The sequence below is a fragment of the Erythrolamprus reginae genome, chromosome Z (assembly GCF_031021105.1).
Source record: "Erythrolamprus reginae isolate rEryReg1 chromosome Z, rEryReg1.hap1, whole genome shotgun sequence".
Lineage (NCBI taxonomy): Eukaryota > Metazoa > Chordata > Lepidosauria > Squamata > Dipsadidae > Erythrolamprus > Erythrolamprus reginae.
The window spans coordinates 140,102,479-140,121,230 of NC_091963.1; the positions used below are offsets into that span (position 1 = coordinate 140,102,479).

Genomic DNA, 18,752 nt, shown 5'->3' on the forward strand with positions numbered 1-18,752 from the left:
CATCGCCTCCTCCAGCTTTCCATGGTTGCTGCTGGCTTCCCCGCTGATAGCGACTTTTTGCCTAGTGGAGAAAGGGAGGTTCAGAGACAGCTGGGTGGATGGAGGGATGGAGCGCTGCGCAGGGATGCTGAGCCCGCTTCTCCTCCACCTCCTTCCCCCCTCCTCCTCCATCCGGTCCCTCCAAAGCGAAAGTCCGTCCCCTCAGCCATGCCGTCGCCGAGACGACCGCGCCGAGCCCCGCCCCCTCCATAGCATCCTGGCTCCCTGCTGCCGCCGGGCTCCGGTGCCAGGGCGTCCTTCCAACAGCGCGCCCGCTCGCACTCTCCTCCGTCTCGCCATCCTTCGTCCCCTTCCCCGACCAGGCCCCGGGCTCCGGGCCTTGGGGACGCATCCCAGGCTGGAAGGAGGGAGATCCGGCCATGGAGGGCGGCTCGAACCGGGGGGAGGACGAGCCGGCCGCGGCCGCCCCCAACCCCTTCGTTCACGAGCCGCGGCTCAGCCGCCGCCAGCAAGTGCAGGTAAGCTCCGCGTCCTCCGGCTGCGGACAGAGGGCGGTAAGGGAAGCCGCGGGCTGGGCTGGGCTTGGGATCGGCGATCTATCCGGAGCCCTGGAGGGGAGGGAAGGGCGCAATCGGGTTTGGCCTGGCCGCGGACGTCAGGGCGTTTCTTCTCCTTGCAGCTTCTGATTCCATCGCTCGCCCTTTTGGGATCTCGCTTTGCGCAGCAGCCGAGCGGTTTCTCTCTACGATCCAGTGCGGGCGAGGCGAAGGGCTCAGGCGTGGGGGGTGGGGATCCCAACCAGCGAGTCACCTTCGGAGATGGAGATCTCTTGTTATGCAGGCGGCGGGAGGTGAAAGGGGCAGATAGAATCAATCTTTATTATCCCCCCCCACACACACACACCAAAATTCCACAATTAACGGGGTTCTGATAAGGGTTTCTTCCAAACGATTTTTTTTTTGGGGGGGGGGGAGATTTCTTTGAAGGGGCTTCCGGAAAAGCTGAGCAGAGGAGAGGGGTTTGGTTTGGGGGGATGTTTCAGTTTATCTCTGATGAGAGAATGGGTGGGGGCGTGAGTCGCTTCCTATCAAGTGGTCCCCAGAAGAGGAGGTTGACTGGTTAGATGCTAGAATTTGCCAAGCTGAAAAGTTCTCCTTGGTGCTGGTGGGGTCTGTATATGAGATTTTTTGGGTGGGGGATGGGGCGGGGTCTTGCAATGCCCCCCTCCTTCCATGCACCATGAAGAACAGGATGTTTTCAGGTTCAGGAGGGGATGGAGGTTTGGAAGGAGGGGAGAGATGCTGCTGCGGTGCATTGTGGGTGATTATGCAGTCTCCCCCCTCCCAAATCCCTAACCCCCAACCTTTCCCAACCCTTCCAGATGTGTTGGATTACTGTATATACTCCTTCCCAAAAAAATTTGGGGGGGGGGTTGCTTCTCAGCAGGCAAATGCAAATTTTATATTTGGTTTATTTTTATTTGTCAACTACGTATTTAATACACATAGATATATCATAGTTTATATATATAGGATGGTTACTGATAAGAGGATAGGGATGATAGGCTTATGCACGCCTCTCCCTATGCACACACATACACACACAAAAGCAGTGATGAAAAGGATATATGGGGATCCTAATTGGGGAGGTGGGGGATTCTTGAGAATGCCTTTGTGTGAGAAGGCTGGAGAAGGCATGATTTGGACCTTTCCCCTTGGCCTCAGACAGGATTGGGGGAGGAAGAGGGCTAAATCTAAGGATCCCCTCCCCTCCCTCTGCCCTCCCTCTCCATCAGCAATCTGCGGGTAGGGCACTAGGAAAACAGGGCCCTGTGAAATGTAATATAAAGGAGTTTTTTTTTCCTGTTAGACACCTCCCACCATTCCTCTCCCACTCTGCAAGCAGAGCCTGATAGCCTGATAGATGAGCACAAATTAAGCATATCTCTCTTCCCAAACTCCCCTTCCTTCCAGAGGCCCTCCTTTGCCCCCTTCCTGTTCGCCTCCCTTGTTTCTTTATTTGGCCCTGCAGAGACTAAACATGAATGTGCCTCCCGCCTATTTTCTCCCCTTGGTTGGTCACAAAATGGAGTTGAGAGCGCTTTTTTTTCCACTCCCAAGGCTGAAAAGCAGCCTCCAACCTCTGGGGATCTATAGAAATTCTCTCTCTATGTAATTTTAACCAACCTGCCATAAGATAATTCTGTGTTGTCTTTTTTCTTAAGCTTCTCGATTGTCTCCCCTTTTCCCTACCAATCTGCTTCATCCTTCTATGTTTATCCTTATCGCTGTACATCTGAATATTTGGGTCCCGCCTTGCTTGAAAAAGCTATGTTATGCTTCCACCACTATGCTGAACCTGCCTGCTTCTAATCTTAGTTATAAAAGAAAGAAAGAAAGGAAGAAAGAAAGAAAGAAAGAAAACCCTGCCCGATTGATTGGTTTGTGTTTTAGAGTAGCAGGATGGTAAGAACCCAGGTAAATGCATTAATTCAATGCTTCGATCTGTGTTAGCCAAAGGCAGGCACTGTCTCCAACTGAAAAAATGAGTTCTTTTCATTGATGACTTTTTTTTTTAAACTTACTTTAAGAGCTTCAGGGAGACAGACATGCTATTAAGTGCATTGTATTATTGTTTGTAGAAAACAAAAACGGTGCTTTCATTTTCATTTTAGACTGTGATGCTTGCAACCAAGCTCACAGATCACCAAAACCTCTTCAGAATAGAACGGAATGAAATGGAACAGAATGGAATTCAGTGCAGTTTTAGGTTTATAGCAGGGGTGAAATGCTACTGGTTCAGTTGTAGTGGCGGCGGCTGGTGGTTTGGAAAACCAGTAGTGGTGGCAGTGCGAGGCTCCACCCACCCACCCGCCATTTTCTTTTTTTAACCCTCTGAGCATGCGCAAAATCTTCTGTGTATGTGCAGATGGTGAAAAAGTGTGTGCGATGCTGGCGAATCATGTGTTTTCCAAACAGTAGGGAAAGATGGTAAGTAGACCGTTGGTTTATAGGATTCCTATAAAAACCGCCTTCTGCGCCATGAATCCCAGCAGCATCGGGTTAGGGCTCACGGAGCTGGCCTTCTCTAAGTTCCATCAACTAGATGACACTTGGTGGGGCCTAGGTGAAGAGCCTTCTCTGTGGGGGGGCCGGCCCTCTAGAATCATCTCCCCCCGGAGATTCGTACTGTCCCCACCCTCCTCGCCTTCTGCAAGAATCTGAAAACCTATTTATGCCGCCAGGCTTGGGGACATTAGACTCCAGCCACTGGCCAATGAATGTATGGTATGTCTGTGGTTTGAATCTGGAAGAATGATTTTTAATGTTTTAAGTGTTTTTAGAATTGTTTTTTTAGATTAGCTATTTATATTAATTGGATTAGATATGTTATTGTATATTGTTTTTTTATTGTTGTGTTATGAGCTACTCCGAGTCCACGGAGAGGGGTGGCATACAAGTCAAATAAATAAATAAGTAAGTAAATAAATACGTGTGTACGTACACACATACATACATACCAGGGTAGGAGGGTGAGTGAGAAGGAAATAAGGAAGCAAACAATCTCTGCATCAATGTTTCTCTTTTTAAAATAATGATTTCATTACGGATTACAATACCAAAGATAAAAACGAACACAAACTAAAGATGAAAAATAGAAGGTGCAGAAAAGAAAAACACTAGAAAGAAAAACAGAAAATAAAAAACTATTATGCAAATATATATATATAGAAAGAAATATCCTAAAAGTGCTTTTTCTTTTAAAGAGATAACTGGACTTCTTCAGTTCTGACTCATTCATTCAGAGCTGAAGAGGCTTCTTGGATGAGAAGCGAAACATCTTCAAAGAAAAAAACAGAAAGTCCAGTTGCCCCTTGAAAAAAAAAGCACTTTTCAGATAACCATGACCTGAATAATGGAGTATTTCCATAGACATAGAAAGAAAGAATTCCCCCCTTCATCACAAGTATAAATAGTTTAAATAACTTATCACCTTATCTTAAATACAACACAAGATCTTTTCTCCTCATATCCCTTCTCTCTATATACATAAACAAACTCCTAATTTCATTAATGTCATTTTCCTTAGAATATAAAAGAGGACGTGGGGAGGTTATTGTATTTTGAACCATCGCAACTTTATTCAACACTTAACACAGCATGAACAGAGAGTACAGGTCTCTGATTAAAATACAGATACTTGATGACTGATGAATGAAAGCAAATGTATGTGTCCCAGGATAATTATGCCAGATTGAACTTGGATCAGTCACTGATACCAGAAGTTTACTGTTCTAAACTTACTTCTCAAATTTATGCTGGAGCCCATCTTCAGCGAATTGGTCTCTACTAGAATAGGTGCTTAAAATTCAGATGCTTGGCAACTAACTCAGTGGTGATATTCTACCAGTTCACACCGATTCCAGCGAACTGGTAGAAGCAGCAGTGGGAGGCTCGACCCAGATGTCATCATGGACACTCTGCGCATACGCAGAAGGTTCTGCGCATGTGTAGAAGTGCCCCATGCATGCGCTCCCATGTCCAGACTGGTAGCGAAGGAAGGGAATACCACTACTGAACTAACTCATTATTTACAACAGTTGTAGTGTCCCAGTGTGTTATGTTATGTGATCTCCTTTTGTGACTTTCTGACCAGTCAAATCAATAGGGAAGCTAGATTGACTTAATAATTGTGTTGCTAACATCGACAGCATGTGAATGCACTTAATGGCAATGACAAGAAAGGTTGTAAAATGGGATAAGACACACTCAACAAATGTATCACTCAGCAACATAAATTTTGGGCTCAATTGTGGCCGTATGCACCTATCATAGTCATGTCTTATTTTTTAACTTCTTATTGCAGCCTATCAATCTAGTATTTCCCAGTCATCTGCCAAGCAAGTGCAAGTTTCCATAGTTTTATAGGAAATAAAATTTTGATCAGCTCAAGTTCTTCCCAGCATTAAGGGCACACCTTCTTCTAGCTTCTTTTTCACAATTTCCTAGTCTAGCCTAGGTCTTTGGCATTCCTGGAGTGTTTCTCATCCTAATTCAGTGTGATGCTGCTGCATAAACCTCTTTTTGAACTATTTAGGACAGGGGGAGTATATGGGTAGAGCTACAACCGTCCATTTAGTGACCATTAGAAGTCACAACATCACTGAAAAAAGTGACTTATTGACAATTTCTCACACTTTATGACCCCATAGTCCTCATAGTCAACATCCCCATAGTCATGTTATCAAAATTCAGGTGTGTGTAAATTGACTTATATTTATGACGGTTCCAGCGTCCCGGAGTCATAGGGTCCCCTTTTTGCGATCTTCTGACAATCGAAGTCAATGAGGAAGCCAAATTCACTTAAGTTACTAATTTATCACTTGCAGTGATTCACTTAACAGCCATGGGAATAAAAATTGTAAAACGGATCAAAATTCAGTCAGATGTCTCACTTAGGCGCAGGAACTTTGGGTTGCATAGAAAAGAAAAAAAGAAAAGAAAAGAATATATGGAGTGGAGTGGAATCGAATAGAGAATCGAATCGAATATAATAGAATAGAATTATTTATTAGCCAAGTGTGCTTGGATACACAAGGAACTTGTCTTGGTGCACATGCTCTCAGTGTACATAAACGAAAAGATATGTTTGTCAAGAATTCTAAGGTACAAAATGATAGTCCGGGTAGAAATAAGCAATCAATCATCTTAGGAACCAGTCAATATAAATTGTAAGGAGACAATTGTGATCCTATGTCAGTGATTGCCTGTATATTCACAGAAACAGGCAGCAATTGGATGTGGGAGAGGAGCAAGTTCCAATGTTTTGTGATGGTCCATTAAATCAAAGAGCATGTCAAATTACGGCAAATGATACAGATTACACCACTGGTGTCCATTGGTGTCAAAATGTTACCATTGTATGAATGCCATAAATCAGGGTGAAATTTGATTCATGGCATGCAAAATCCTAGCTGGGTCAAGATTTGGCAATTTGTCTTTAGGCTATTTAAGATTTCTAAAAACAGTCGGAATGCACATAATATGTTGTCTAGGCCAGTGTTTTTCAACCAGTGTGCCAGGGCACATTAGTGTGCCGTGAGACATGGTCTGGTGTGCCGTGGGGAAATTAAACATGGGTCCCCAAACTGCGGCCTGCATGCCGGATACGGCCCACTAAGGCCATTTATCCAGCCCGCTGCCAGCTGTGTCCATCCGAACATAAAGTTTCCCCTCACAATCCCTCCAGCTATCAGCAACAGGAAGAGTGGAGGCACAGGAAACGCTCACTGACCAATCACCTTCTAGGATTCATCCCGACCGCTAGCAATGAACCAATAGCAGGCTGCCTTTCATCCACACCCAGGAAAGTCCCCGCTCGGCTGCACTTGTCATTGTGTGCACTTGTCATTGTGTGGCCATGGCGAGTAGTTGAAACTGCTACTCCTCCCCATGGTCCCGATTTCTAACCCTGGTCAGGACTGGAGGTAAATGTTGCCACCACTAGATGAAGCCTCAGCCTCAGCTGGTTATGTCTATCCTGATGGTGTATATAGATATTATTAACTATATGCATAATATGTACTATCTTAGACTGTCATTTTGTGTCAGTTTGTTTGGTGGTGGGCCCCAGGATTTTGTAAATGTAAAAAATGTGCCGTGGCTCAAATAAGGTTGAAAATCACTGGTCTAGGCTACCACAACCAGTTTGGGACAGACCTGTAGAAATGTAAAAACACAGATCTGATGTATGTATTGTCACGTATCAACAGTAACTTCCCAGATTCTCTGTGTGGCACAAAGAGCTTAGAAACTGATCAGCTCAGTTTCTTAATCTGCTGAATTAATTAATTAATGCATTTTCTGGACTCCCAACTTAATAGTTTGGTCTGCACGAAAAGTATGTTGGAGTGTAGGCTTTTATCCATGTTGGTTAAGTGTCAGCCTTACCGGGTAGGTCAGACAGGAAATACAATCAGATAAAATAATTATACTTTATTGTAAAGTAGTGCAAGATCAGATGATGTGGAAAGACCTGGCCCATAAAATTGCCAAAAGTTGGTCATGATGAAACTGATATCATCATCATCATCACCACCACCACCACCACCACGACCATCATCATCATCATCAACATCACTCTTTTGTAAAACTATAACACAATTTGGCAAGTCTGAAAATAACACTTGTCACTCCACTGCAGGTAGTTCTCAGTAACCACAACGATCCTGTTGTTATTTTCTCTAACCCCCATACCTTAAATTGTGTACCGTGGACATTACACATTTTTAAAGAGGTCCCTAAGGGGGGGGGTGCGTAAGTGCACCAGCATCCCTATTGTCCCTGTCCTATTGTATCCATTTGCATGTATTCATTTTATGTGTTTATGGCTATGTTTTGCTTCCTTATATCAATTTATTTGTGTCGTTTTTTCCATGTGGCCTGTTTCCTTGCACAAATAAAACTAAATAAATAAATACAATTCAGCTCAAATTTAACAAGCAAGACAGTTGTGTTTTACAACCTGTCTTCTCACAGTTTTTAAGCAAACCATCGTGGTTGTTAAGTTAGCAACACGGTCTTCGCCATGGATTGTGAATCATAAGTACATCGGGTTTCCCCATTGACTTAGAAAAGTGGTCCTAACTCCCCCCCCCCTTTTTTTAAATTGTAACTTTGAACGGTCGTTAAATGAATAGTTGGAAATCAAAGTCTTAAATTGTATATCTGTGAATATAAGTTTCTGATGAGGTAGACACGGAAGTGCTTGGGACTTACAGGAAAGTTTCCAAGAAGCATCAGAGTTGGCCATTATTGGAAATAGGACACTGAGTTTGAATGACAAGAGACACCCTCACCCTGTGAAACAAAATCCTGTCTTGCCTTCTAAATGATCTCCAGCTCTTGCCTAGCTCATCTGAATGACTTGTGTCACTCATATCGAATGACCAACAAGCAGACCTTCCAGGGTTAGATTGCTTCTGTACTGAACATACCATATTTTTTAGAGTATAAGACACCTTTTTCTCCCCTAAAAGACGCTGAAAATTTGGATGCATCTTATACTCAGAATATAGCTTTTTCAAAGCTTTTTTCCCCAGCCCTAATGAGGTGTTAACGATCTTTCTAATTCTTACTGGCTTGCAGGCTTTTTTTTTCATGGCTACCCTCTCTGAAGTTTTTTTCCAGTCTTTGCAGGCTATTTTCATTGCTGCATGCTCCAAATAAGTTTTTTTTAAGCCCTAACCAGGGGATAAAATAATATGCGGAAGATGAACGGACTAAGGATGCTAGCCACATGAATACCTAGTAGGCAGCTCCCCCACACCTATTTTTCTCCCCCAAAACTAAGGAGCATCTTATACTTTGATGGGTCTTATACTCCAAATAATATGGTATTTAAATTCTCAATTTATCTAGACTTGTGGAATTTGCTGGGAATTGGAAGGTGGAAGGAGACTTTGAGTTGATTCAAATGATGGCTCAGATTATAAAGCAAAGGTATCGTCAGGTGACTTTAAAAAAAAAGAGTAAACATTTAAAACATTTGGTTTGTCTAATAAGATGTTAGTTTTAGCTAAATAGGTGAGCATGTCATATAGGTGTGTCTCTATTATTATTCTGGCTAACGGCTGTGTATTATAGAACCCACATATTTGTAAGACATCCGGTTGCAAAAGGCTTTAATTTTCTTTTAAGTACAGTGGGAACTTGCTGTCTAACATTCCTGCCCCTATTAGAGAAATTTAAGAATTGTCATGAAAAGCATTCACCCTTCGTGGCCAGAAAAGGGTTGATCTTTACTTCGTTGGGCCCCAAATCTCATATTATTCCTTTTCTAGCAGAGGAAATAAAAATCATGGTTTACAGAAAGAGAATACAGGTAGTCCTCAACTTATGGCCACAATTGAACCCAAAATGTATGTTGCTAAGTGAGAAATGGTTTTTTACCCCATTTTATGACTTTTCTTGCTGCTTTTATTAAGTGAATGACTGCAGTTGTTAAGTGAATCTGGCTTCCCTCATTGACTTTGCTCATCAGAAGGTCGGAAAGGACATTGCAGTGGTCATAATTATGAGTCTGTTGCCAAGCATCCTAATGTAAATCACATGACCATGAAAATGTTGCAACTGTCATAAGTGTGGGAAAGGGTCATAAGTCATATTTTCAGTGCTGTTGTAACTTTGAAAGGTCACTAAGCAAATTGTAATTCGTGGACAACCTATAACATTACCTTTGCTAAGTGAGGCAATTGTAAATGAGTATGCCTCATTTTACAACCTTTTGGGCATGACATTTTTGGAGTATAAGACCCAAAAAGGGCAGCATACAAATCTATTATTATTAATTATTATTATTATTATTATTATTATTATTATTTACTATTATTATTATTATGGTTGTTAAGTGAATCCTGTGTGATCGTTAAGTAATTCTGGCACCCCCCCATTGACTTTACAGATAGTCCTTGACTTACAACCATTAATTTAATGATTGAAGTTACAACAGCATTGAAAAAAGTGACTTATGACCATTTTTCACACTGTTGACTGTGGTCTCTATGGTCACATGATCAAAATTCATACGCTTGACACCTGGTTCATATTTATGATGGTCACAGTGTCCAGGACAGTGATGAAATCAACTTACCTTGCCCACCAATTGGAAAGCACACAATTTGCCACCATCCCGCACAGAGGGTTAAAAAAAGAAAATGGCGGCATCTGGGTGGATTGGCAGAGCTTCACGCTACCAGTACACCTGAGTCATGTGATCATCCTTTGTGACCTTATGACAAGAAATGGCAATGTGGAAGCCAGATTCACTTAACAACCATTTTACTAAAAACCAGTGCAGTGACTGGTTTAACATCTGCGGCAAACAAGGTCCTATAATGTGGCAAAACTCACTTAAAAATGTTTCCCCTAGCAACAGAAGTTTTGGGCTCAATTGTGGTCATACGTCAAGATCTGCTTGTATTTGTCAGTCGTCCACTGGGAAGATTACAATTGTTTACATGTAAACACAACTTCGGGTCAGCATAGTTGTCATAAATATATCCCCATTGCCAAGCACCTGAATTTTGATCACATCACCATGCTGTAACTGTCATAAGTGTGAAAAACAATCATAAGTCTTTATTTTCAGTGTTATAACTTACACTATTTTGTTCAGATACATTACTTCTTTCCTATGATGTTCCTGTTTGAAGAATTAAATTTTAGGTGCAATCTGATTTTTATTTCCCTAAGACAGCGGTGGGTTGCAATTGGTATTGGTACAGTTCTACGAACCGGTAATGGCAGCAGCAGGAGGCTCCATCCACTCGCCCTGGATGTGTGCGTGAGAACCGATAGTGCCCTAAGAGTAAGTGCTGTTGAATTCATCTGGATTTCTGATTGGTAGGTTTATAAAACAATTTTTGTGGCCAAAATCCAGAATTAGCAAGCCTTTGCTTGTTTTAGGAAGGCCTTCCAGTTTCCTGGTTGAGTCTACAACCTGGGGTTTCCTATTACCACAATAACCGGAACAGTACAATAAATTATAGAATGTTATAAACAAAACAATCAGAAAAAAGAAGGTGGAAAATAAGAAAAAATAAATGAAATATATATAAAAAAGAAGGAAAACATAGAATTATGATTTCCGGCTTCCTTCTCAGCCCGCAGATGCCATTTTATCCCCCTGCCTTTTTAACTCTTTTTAAATCCATTAATCCTCCACTCAGTCTTCCCTTCTTTCAACAAATGTCCATATAAGGCTTCGTTATATGAGAAGGCATTTCATCTATTCACCACTCAAAAGACTTTCCAAGCATGATTTTATTTTTGACATTGATGAATCTTTAATAGACGTTATGGATCTCTGGTTGAGAATGATAGCATTATGCTTTTGATTTTCATAACTCACTCTGAGTGACTGCACCGACAATCTGGATGGCTGGGGTTCCCCCCCCCCTTTTTTTTTTCTTTCTCAGAATTGACATTTGTGGGTTTAAGAATAATTGTTACTCCTTTTTTTCTACCATGATTTTATATACGGCTAGTCCCCAAGTTGCAGCCATTCATTTAGTGACCATTCAAAACTACAGTGACATTGGAGAGATGTGATTTACGATCATTTTTCACAGCTACAACCTTTATGGTATCCTCAGGGCAGGGGTGGGTTCCAGTTACCTTCCCTGCCAGGGCGCATTGCAAGATTCCATGCGCGCATGTCCCCCTCATGTAATTTCACTTCCGCACATGTTCAGAAGGTGGCTTCAGTGTAATTGTATTACACTTAGAACAAATTACAAAACAAAACATCCACTTAAAGCCGAAACTGTTTTTACTAGGAATCTGTAAGCAAAAATTCAAAAAAGAAGACAGATATCTGATTGTACGTATTTTGAACAGCAGCCAGAATGTTATACGCTCAACATTGGAAGAAAGATACAATACTAACCACCTGAAACTTTATAAATATAGTACATGAGTGTGCGGAATTGACTGAGATGAGCTATGAACTCCCAAGACAGAGACAAAACATACTTTTATAATACATGGGATTGATGGTATAATGGGCTAAAACAATATAAATACATTAAAAAGTAAAAGAAATGAACAGTAAACCCCTTGGTAGATGACTATCTGACAGTTGCAGAATGTAAATACAGTGATACCTCATCTTATAAACGCCTCGTCATACAAACATTTGAAGATACAAACCCGGGGTTTAAGATTTTTTTGCCTCTTCTTACAAACTATTTTCACCTTACAAACCCACCACCGCCGCTGGGTTGACCCGCCTCCGGACTTCCGCTGCCAGCGAAGCACCCGTTTTTGCGCTGCTGGGATTTCCCTGAGACTCCTCTCCATGGGAAACCCCACCTCCGGACTTCCGTTGACAGCGAAGCACTTGTTTTGGCGATGCTGGGATTCCCCTGCTGGGATTCCCCTGCAGCATCGCAAAAACACAGAAGTCCAGAGATGGGGTTTCCTATGGAGGGGAGCCTCAGGGGAATCCCAGCAGCGCAAAAACGGGCGCTTCGGCTGGCAAAAGGGGTGAATTTTGGGCTTGCACGCATTAATCGCTTTTCCATTAATTCCTATGGGAAACATTGTTTTGTCTTACAAACTTTTCACCTTAAGAACCTTGTCCCGGAACCAATTAAGTTTGTAAGACAAGGTATCACTGTATAGCAAAAACAAGTAAAAATTATTGATAGTATCTAATTTGGAAAGTCGCAAAGTAGCAGTCAACAGTATAATTGACAAATTTGTTATTTATGTCTATGTGAACTGTTTTGTCAGTCTTTGCTCCTCTTGTTATTATGTGGTTTCTTCTTTTCTCACAATATGTTGCTATTTTTTTCTTTGTTGTTTTTAATGTATTTAATGTATTTAATCAATAAAAACTATTTTAAAAAAAGAAGGTGATTTCAGCCCGAAACATAGCTTAGGAGCTGCTCAGCTTTGCTTTGGGCAAAGAAATGAAGATCAGTGTTAAACTGGAGGCAGGCGGGAGGACTTTTTCAAAGCAGAGGACGAGGAGAATCCTTCTAAATAACGAAAAAATCGCCGAAAATTCCCCCTCAAAAAAGATGGTGGGGTGCAGGGACCGGCAGACAGAACCAGATCCATGACATCAAATTACATCACCAGTTGTGATTGGATGGGGGAGGGAAAATGGAAGGAACTAATCTCTACTTCCATTTTTGAGATCCAGGACAAACCAAGGTCATCCTACAATTGTCTGTATATGTGACAACTGACAGAAGTGTAAATTGAACTTTTTCTTTAAAGTCCAGTGTCCTTAGCAATATTTAGGAATGCAAGCAATTTATATAGCTTTAGGTGTCTGCTTATTTACCTGTTAATTAAATAATGTGAATATTATAAGTATCAAATAATGTAGTGTTGAATAAGAGGAATGTTCAAAAATTCTACCTCTAATAGTGAGTCAAAGTTGACTTTTGGCTATTGTAAGTATGTTTTATGGGTTAATAACTTCACACATAGTACTAAGTCAAGGCTCAACTGTGATTTGTTGTTCACCCAGTTTATCCTAAACCATGTTTCTTAGAGATCCATTCCAAGAATTCTGCAAGCCACATGTGTGGAGGTCCCATATTTTTATACATTAAAATGATACTTTTAAACAAATGAACCATCCTTTCTGGTCAAAAACACATCTCAGTTTTGGGGATTGTGCTTTTGATTCGTATTGTTGCAGAAGTGTAATATTACTCATTGTGCATTCCTTTAAATCTGGGGTGTCAAACTCAATTTCACTGAGGGCTGTATTAGAATTGTGTTTTACCTTGGGGGACTGGAGTGGGCGTGACCATCTTGATATCACTCGTGTTGGGGGCGCCTGGGGCGCCATGAACGCTCTGCCAGAAAAAATGAGCTTCCAGCTCCATTTTTAGCTGCAATGGCCTGCAACTCTCTGCCTGTGAAAACAAAGCTTGGGAGTGCTGCCCGTGGCCTTTGCAAGCTCCGTTTTCTGCTGTGATGGCCTCCTGCAACCCACTGCCAGTGAAAATGGAGCTCAGGAGGCCTCATGAACTTCATTTTTGCTTGCAGAGGCGCCACAGGCCAGTCCTTCGCAGTCTTCAGGGCAGGCTAGATCTAAGCAGTCCCTGGGCCTTGAGTTTGACATTCTTGCTTTAAATTATGGTTTTAGTCTATTTGCCTTAATGTCCAAACTCTTTTTAGATATTTCCAAATCTTAACGATACCTTAGCAGGTATGAAACTAAACTCTTATTCTATATAAGTGAGTCAGCTTTTTCTTTTTAATTAAAAGGGATATTTGATGCGCTCTAAGCTTTGTTGTTTGCTTGCAGACATTTCATTACCCGACTAAGTAACTTCATCTTTTTAATTAAGATTGCAGACAACACTGCTGGTGATATAATATACACACATAGGCACAAGGATTTGTCTCTTTCCTAGGCAGTTTTAGTATAATTAAATAAATATAACTTCTTGCTGTCTCATCAGCCCATGTTCTTGGATTGACCTGTCCTTTTGGGTCTGAAGTTTGAGAATGGTCCAGAGGTTATTATCTACAAACAGAAGCATCCATGGTGTCTCTTTGTGTGCCAGATCCACAAAGTGGCATATGTAGTGTCCACCATGTTACAAATTTTAACAGAATAACAGAGTTGGAAGGGACCATGGAAATCTTTTAATCCAGCCTTCTGCTCAGAAGGAGAAGGGAGAAGCAGGAGACCCCATACCATTTCAGACAAATGGTTGTCCAATCTTTTCTTTAAAACCTCCTGTGCTGAAGCATCCACAACTTCTGGAGGCAGTGATTAATTGTTCTAACTGTCAGGAAATTTCTTTCTTTCTTTCTTTCTTTCTTTCTTTCTTTCTATCTTCCTTCCTTCCTTTCTTCCTTTCTTCCTTCCTTCCTTTCCCTCCCTCTCTCCCTCCCCCCCTCTCTCTTGTACTTTGGAGAGTAGATTTACCCTCCTCTCTTCATTGTAGCAACCTTATATTGTAACACTGCTATCATGTCACCTCTAGTCAGACTTTTCATTAAGCTAGACATACCCAATCTCTGCATCCATTCTTCATATGTTTTAGCTTCCAATTCCCTTCTGATGCTCTTCCCCCAGACAACCTTGAATGCATGAGGGAATCCTGGTGTACTTTTATATTATAATCTCTGTCAAGATATTTTACTCTTCTCTTAATGTCATCTTCTTAGATTTGGCAAAGGATTTGTGGAAAACCCATTCCAAATAAGGCAGAATCTCTCTTAGAGGGTTTTATGTACACTGAGAGCATATACACCAAAGACAAATTCCTTGTGTGTCCAATCACATTTGGCCAGCTCTGACTGGATGGTGGGGAATGGAAAGATTTATATTCCTTGCCGCCACTTGGTCATTTGTATTGCTTTAGAGAGTCAATCTCCAGTGGATGTTTAAGGACAAAAACATTATAATTACAGCGCAGGTGGCTAGATTCTGTGCAATAGCATTGGGGATTCATAAGAAGCATGTAATTAATCCACCATAGCTATTTTACACACCTGATCTGATCAAAATGGCGCACAATTGATCACCCAAGATGGCGCCGATGAAAGCTGCCTCGATGAAATGCCTTCACATGGTTTCTTTACACCGAGAGCATATGCACCAAAGACAAATTCCTTGTCCAATCACACTTGGCCAATAAAGAATTCTATTCTATTCCATTCCATTCCATTCCATTCTATTGATTCTATTCTATTTGAAAAATGAATAAATACAAAAAATGAACGTGGTTGCTGTTTTGTTTGAACTAAAGTTATCTGTTTTGTGGGATAGAGAAAAGGTTTGGAAATCCATCTCTCCAAGTCACAGTTTTGCAAACTCCTGCCTATTTGTATTCTATTTTTATTATTATTTCTATTTTTTTTAAAGTTTATTGAAGTATAAAATACAGAAATACAAAGAAAAATAAGAGTAAAATGAGGGAGGAAATGGGGGAGAGAAAAGTGTAGGATAGAGGGGGGAAAGTAAAAAAAGGCATTGATTTCTAGCCTTTGGTGCAGTAGAATAAGGTAAATTACCTGAAACCTCAACTTTTTATTTTTATATAATGATACATGTTAGCATTTCTATAACAACAAGCCTATGTAATCAGCAAAATCTAAAATCAATGTTTCATTTTTTTCCCATCTCAAGCACAAAGTCCAAAAGTGGTTTCCAAATAAAAACAAAATTAATTGTGTTATTTTCTTTAATCAAAGCAGTCAATTTAGCCATCTCTGCTAACCTCATCAGCTTTTGCAGCCATTGGTCAATTGTGAGAATCACAATGTCCTTCCATTTTTGTGCATAATCTTTCTGGATCAATGTATATGACATCAAAGTTAAAGGTTTTTGTCCCCAAGTTCATTAGTCATAAAATAGTCTTTTCGTTTTATCTTCATATTCACTTTAAAAATCTTCTGATTAAGATGTAAATCTTAATACACCAAATATTTATTCCAGGCAGTGTGCCCTAATGGGTACCCTTCCAATGAGTCTTATCCAGGATCCTAACCTCTTTTGGGTTCCACCCTATGGATCAGTGGTGGGATTCCATTTTTTTTACTACCGGTTTTGTGGGCGTGGCAGGGGAAGGATACTCCAAAATCCCCATTTCCTCTTGATCAGCTGGGGCTTTGGAGGCAGAGAATAGATGTGGGTGAGGCCAGTCAGAGGTGATATTTACCGATTCTCCAAACTAATCAAAAATTTCGCTACCAATTCTCTAGAACTGGTCAGAATCTGCTGAATCACACCTCTGCTATGAATGAAGGCCAACCTCCATGACTGAACTGGTCTCTATACATGTCTCCTTAGTGAAACGTGCAAACCAGCATCTGCATTTCCTGTGTTGGATGAGGAGAATACATTTTTCTCCTATCCTGGCTGCTTTTTACAGAGGCACAGTTGAGAGCATATTAACAATGGCATCCCTGTTTGATTTGGTGACAGCAGTGCCTCAGACAGAAAGCCCCTACGGGGAATAGTAAGGACAGCCAAGAAGATTATAGGAAAATCACTTTCCATTATTCAGGATATTGCTTATAAGTGTTATGCGCTTAGAGATCAAAACATTGTTAAAGACCCCATGCACCCATGTTAAGGTCTGTTTCTGTTGCTCCCCTCTGGGAAGAGGTTATTAAGTATTTCTAGTAGGACTAACAAATTCTTTTCTTATTAAGATTTTTTTTAATGATATAAAATGCAAAGAAGAGAAGGAAAAAAGAAATTAAGAGAAGGAAGGAAAGCAAGGAGCTCCTGGGGGGTGTTTTATTTGTTTTTGTTTGCATATTACTCTTTTGATTGACTTTTCTTTTAAGTAGATCATTTTTTCAGTTGTTTAGGAATCTAGTAGTCTACTTTAGGAAACTCAGTTTTGCAGCAATTCTTCTCTCTTCCCCCTTTCCTTCCTTCCTTCCTTCCTTCCTTCCTTCCTTCCTTCCTTCCTTCCTTTCTCTATCTTCTGGAGGCAGGGGAGGTGACACAGAGAAGTTTGCCTGTTTTTTTGGCCACCAGGAGCATCTGTGCACCACATTTTTCGCTTCCCCCACTTCCAGAAACATTCTGCAGGCCACAATTGTTGGCCTTACCTTTCAGTTCCAACTTGCGGGGCTTGTGAAGTCCTGTGCTTGACTCAAAGGGTCAAGGGGCAATGTGAGCGGGGCAGTCTCATGGTCCTGCGTGGGACAGATTAATGGCTTTGTCAGGCTGCATGTGGCCCCTGGACTGTAGTTTGATGACTCGTGCTCTGTGCCATAGAATACCTGTGGGTGTATTCATAATTTTGTGCTTATTTATTTATTTTCTCATGTTTATGTAGTATATATTGGTGGTGGTGACCCTTTGAGAGCTGCATGCAGCGAAATTTCATTTTAATGTAGGCCGATTAGTGTACATATCAAAATGACATTAAGTTATTCTAAGTTCTCTTGCAAACAGCACACTGTCGACTTATTCAGTCTGGCTGTTTCCCAAAGGAACGATTACTGGCCTCAATGCTGAAGGTGCTCTGCAACATAGTATTTATGCCAAGAAGCCCCAGAAGAGGAGTTACAACTGGGAATTACTTCTCTGCCAGACAGGAATTCCGGAGCAATGCAATAAAACAAGGGACAAAATTGCTGACTTCTTTCTCATTGGCGTGGGAAATCAAAACAAAACAGGATTTGCTCTTGCTACAACCCCAAATTAGCCTGACAGTTGTCATGCGGACTTAAGCAGTGAAACAGATAAAAGTAGTTGCCGATGTACGACCACAGTTGAGCCCAAAGTTTCTGTTGTTAAGTGAGATATTTGTTAAGTGAATTTGGCCACATTTTATGATTTTTCTTGTCTCGGTTGTTCAGTGAATCACTGCAGCTGATAAGTTAGTAACCTGGTTATTAAAATGAATCTAATTTCCCCATTGGCTTTGCTTGTCAGAAGGTTGCAAAAGGGGATCACATGACACAAAAATGGTAATAAATGTGAACCAGTTATCAAGCATCTGAGTTTTGATCCCTTCATCATGAGGATGCTGGAAAGGTCATAACCATGAGAAATAGTCATAAGACACTTTTTTCGGTGTCATCACTAAATAAACTGTTGTAAGTTGAGGACTACCCATATAGCCATCCAAAGCCCTCATTAAATCATGTCCAAATTAATTTTTAATTTGCAACGTGTAGCTCCCCTCTTTTATCTGTTTGTTTGTTTTTTTTGTATGGCTAAAATCTTCTAAGATAATTTAACTGAACTGAAAAAGTAGGTACTGCATTTTTTGGAGTATAAGATGCACCAGTTTATAAGATGTGAAAACGGGGCACACAGAGGATTTGGGAGGCCTGCAGAGTGCCTCTATGGGTTAGGGCAGTGATGGTGAACCTATGGCACAGGTGCCAGAGGTGACATGTGGAGCCTTACCTGCTGACACGTGACCCGTTGCCCTAGCTCAGCTGCAACATGCATGTGTATGCTGGCCAGCTGATTTTTGGCTTGCACAGAGGCTCTGGGAGGGCATTTCAGGCTTCCAGAGAACCTCCAGGGGATAGGGGAGGGCTTCAGGAAAGACTTTGGAACCTGGGGAAAGCGAAACACGAGCCTACTGGGCACACCAGAAGTTGGGAAACAGGCTCTTTGAATTATGGGTATTGGCACTCGTGCATGCATGATAGTCTGCTTGCACGCTATTTTGGCACCCAAGGAAAAAAAGGTTCACCATCACTGGGCTAGGGGAAAGCAAAACACCCCGTTTTTTG

General features: G+C 41.4%; 1 protein-coding gene across 2 annotated transcripts in view; it reads left to right on the forward strand.

The window, feature by feature from the left end:
• The first annotated feature begins 256 nt into the window (after window positions 1–256).
• The window catches only part of LPCAT4 (lysophosphatidylcholine acyltransferase 4), a 44,643-nt gene continuing 26,147 nt past the window's right edge, over window positions 257–18,752 (forward strand). The window contains exon 1 of one of the 2 annotated variants that reach the window (XM_070727130.1): window positions 257–518. Coding sequence is in view for 1 of the 2 variants with exons in the window: in XM_070727129.1 (XP_070583230.1) it covers window positions 420–518 (99 nt within the window). In the remaining variant the exon portion in view is untranslated. The remainder of the gene's footprint in view (window positions 519–18,752) is intronic. The other variant, XM_070727129.1, reaches the window with a different exon arrangement.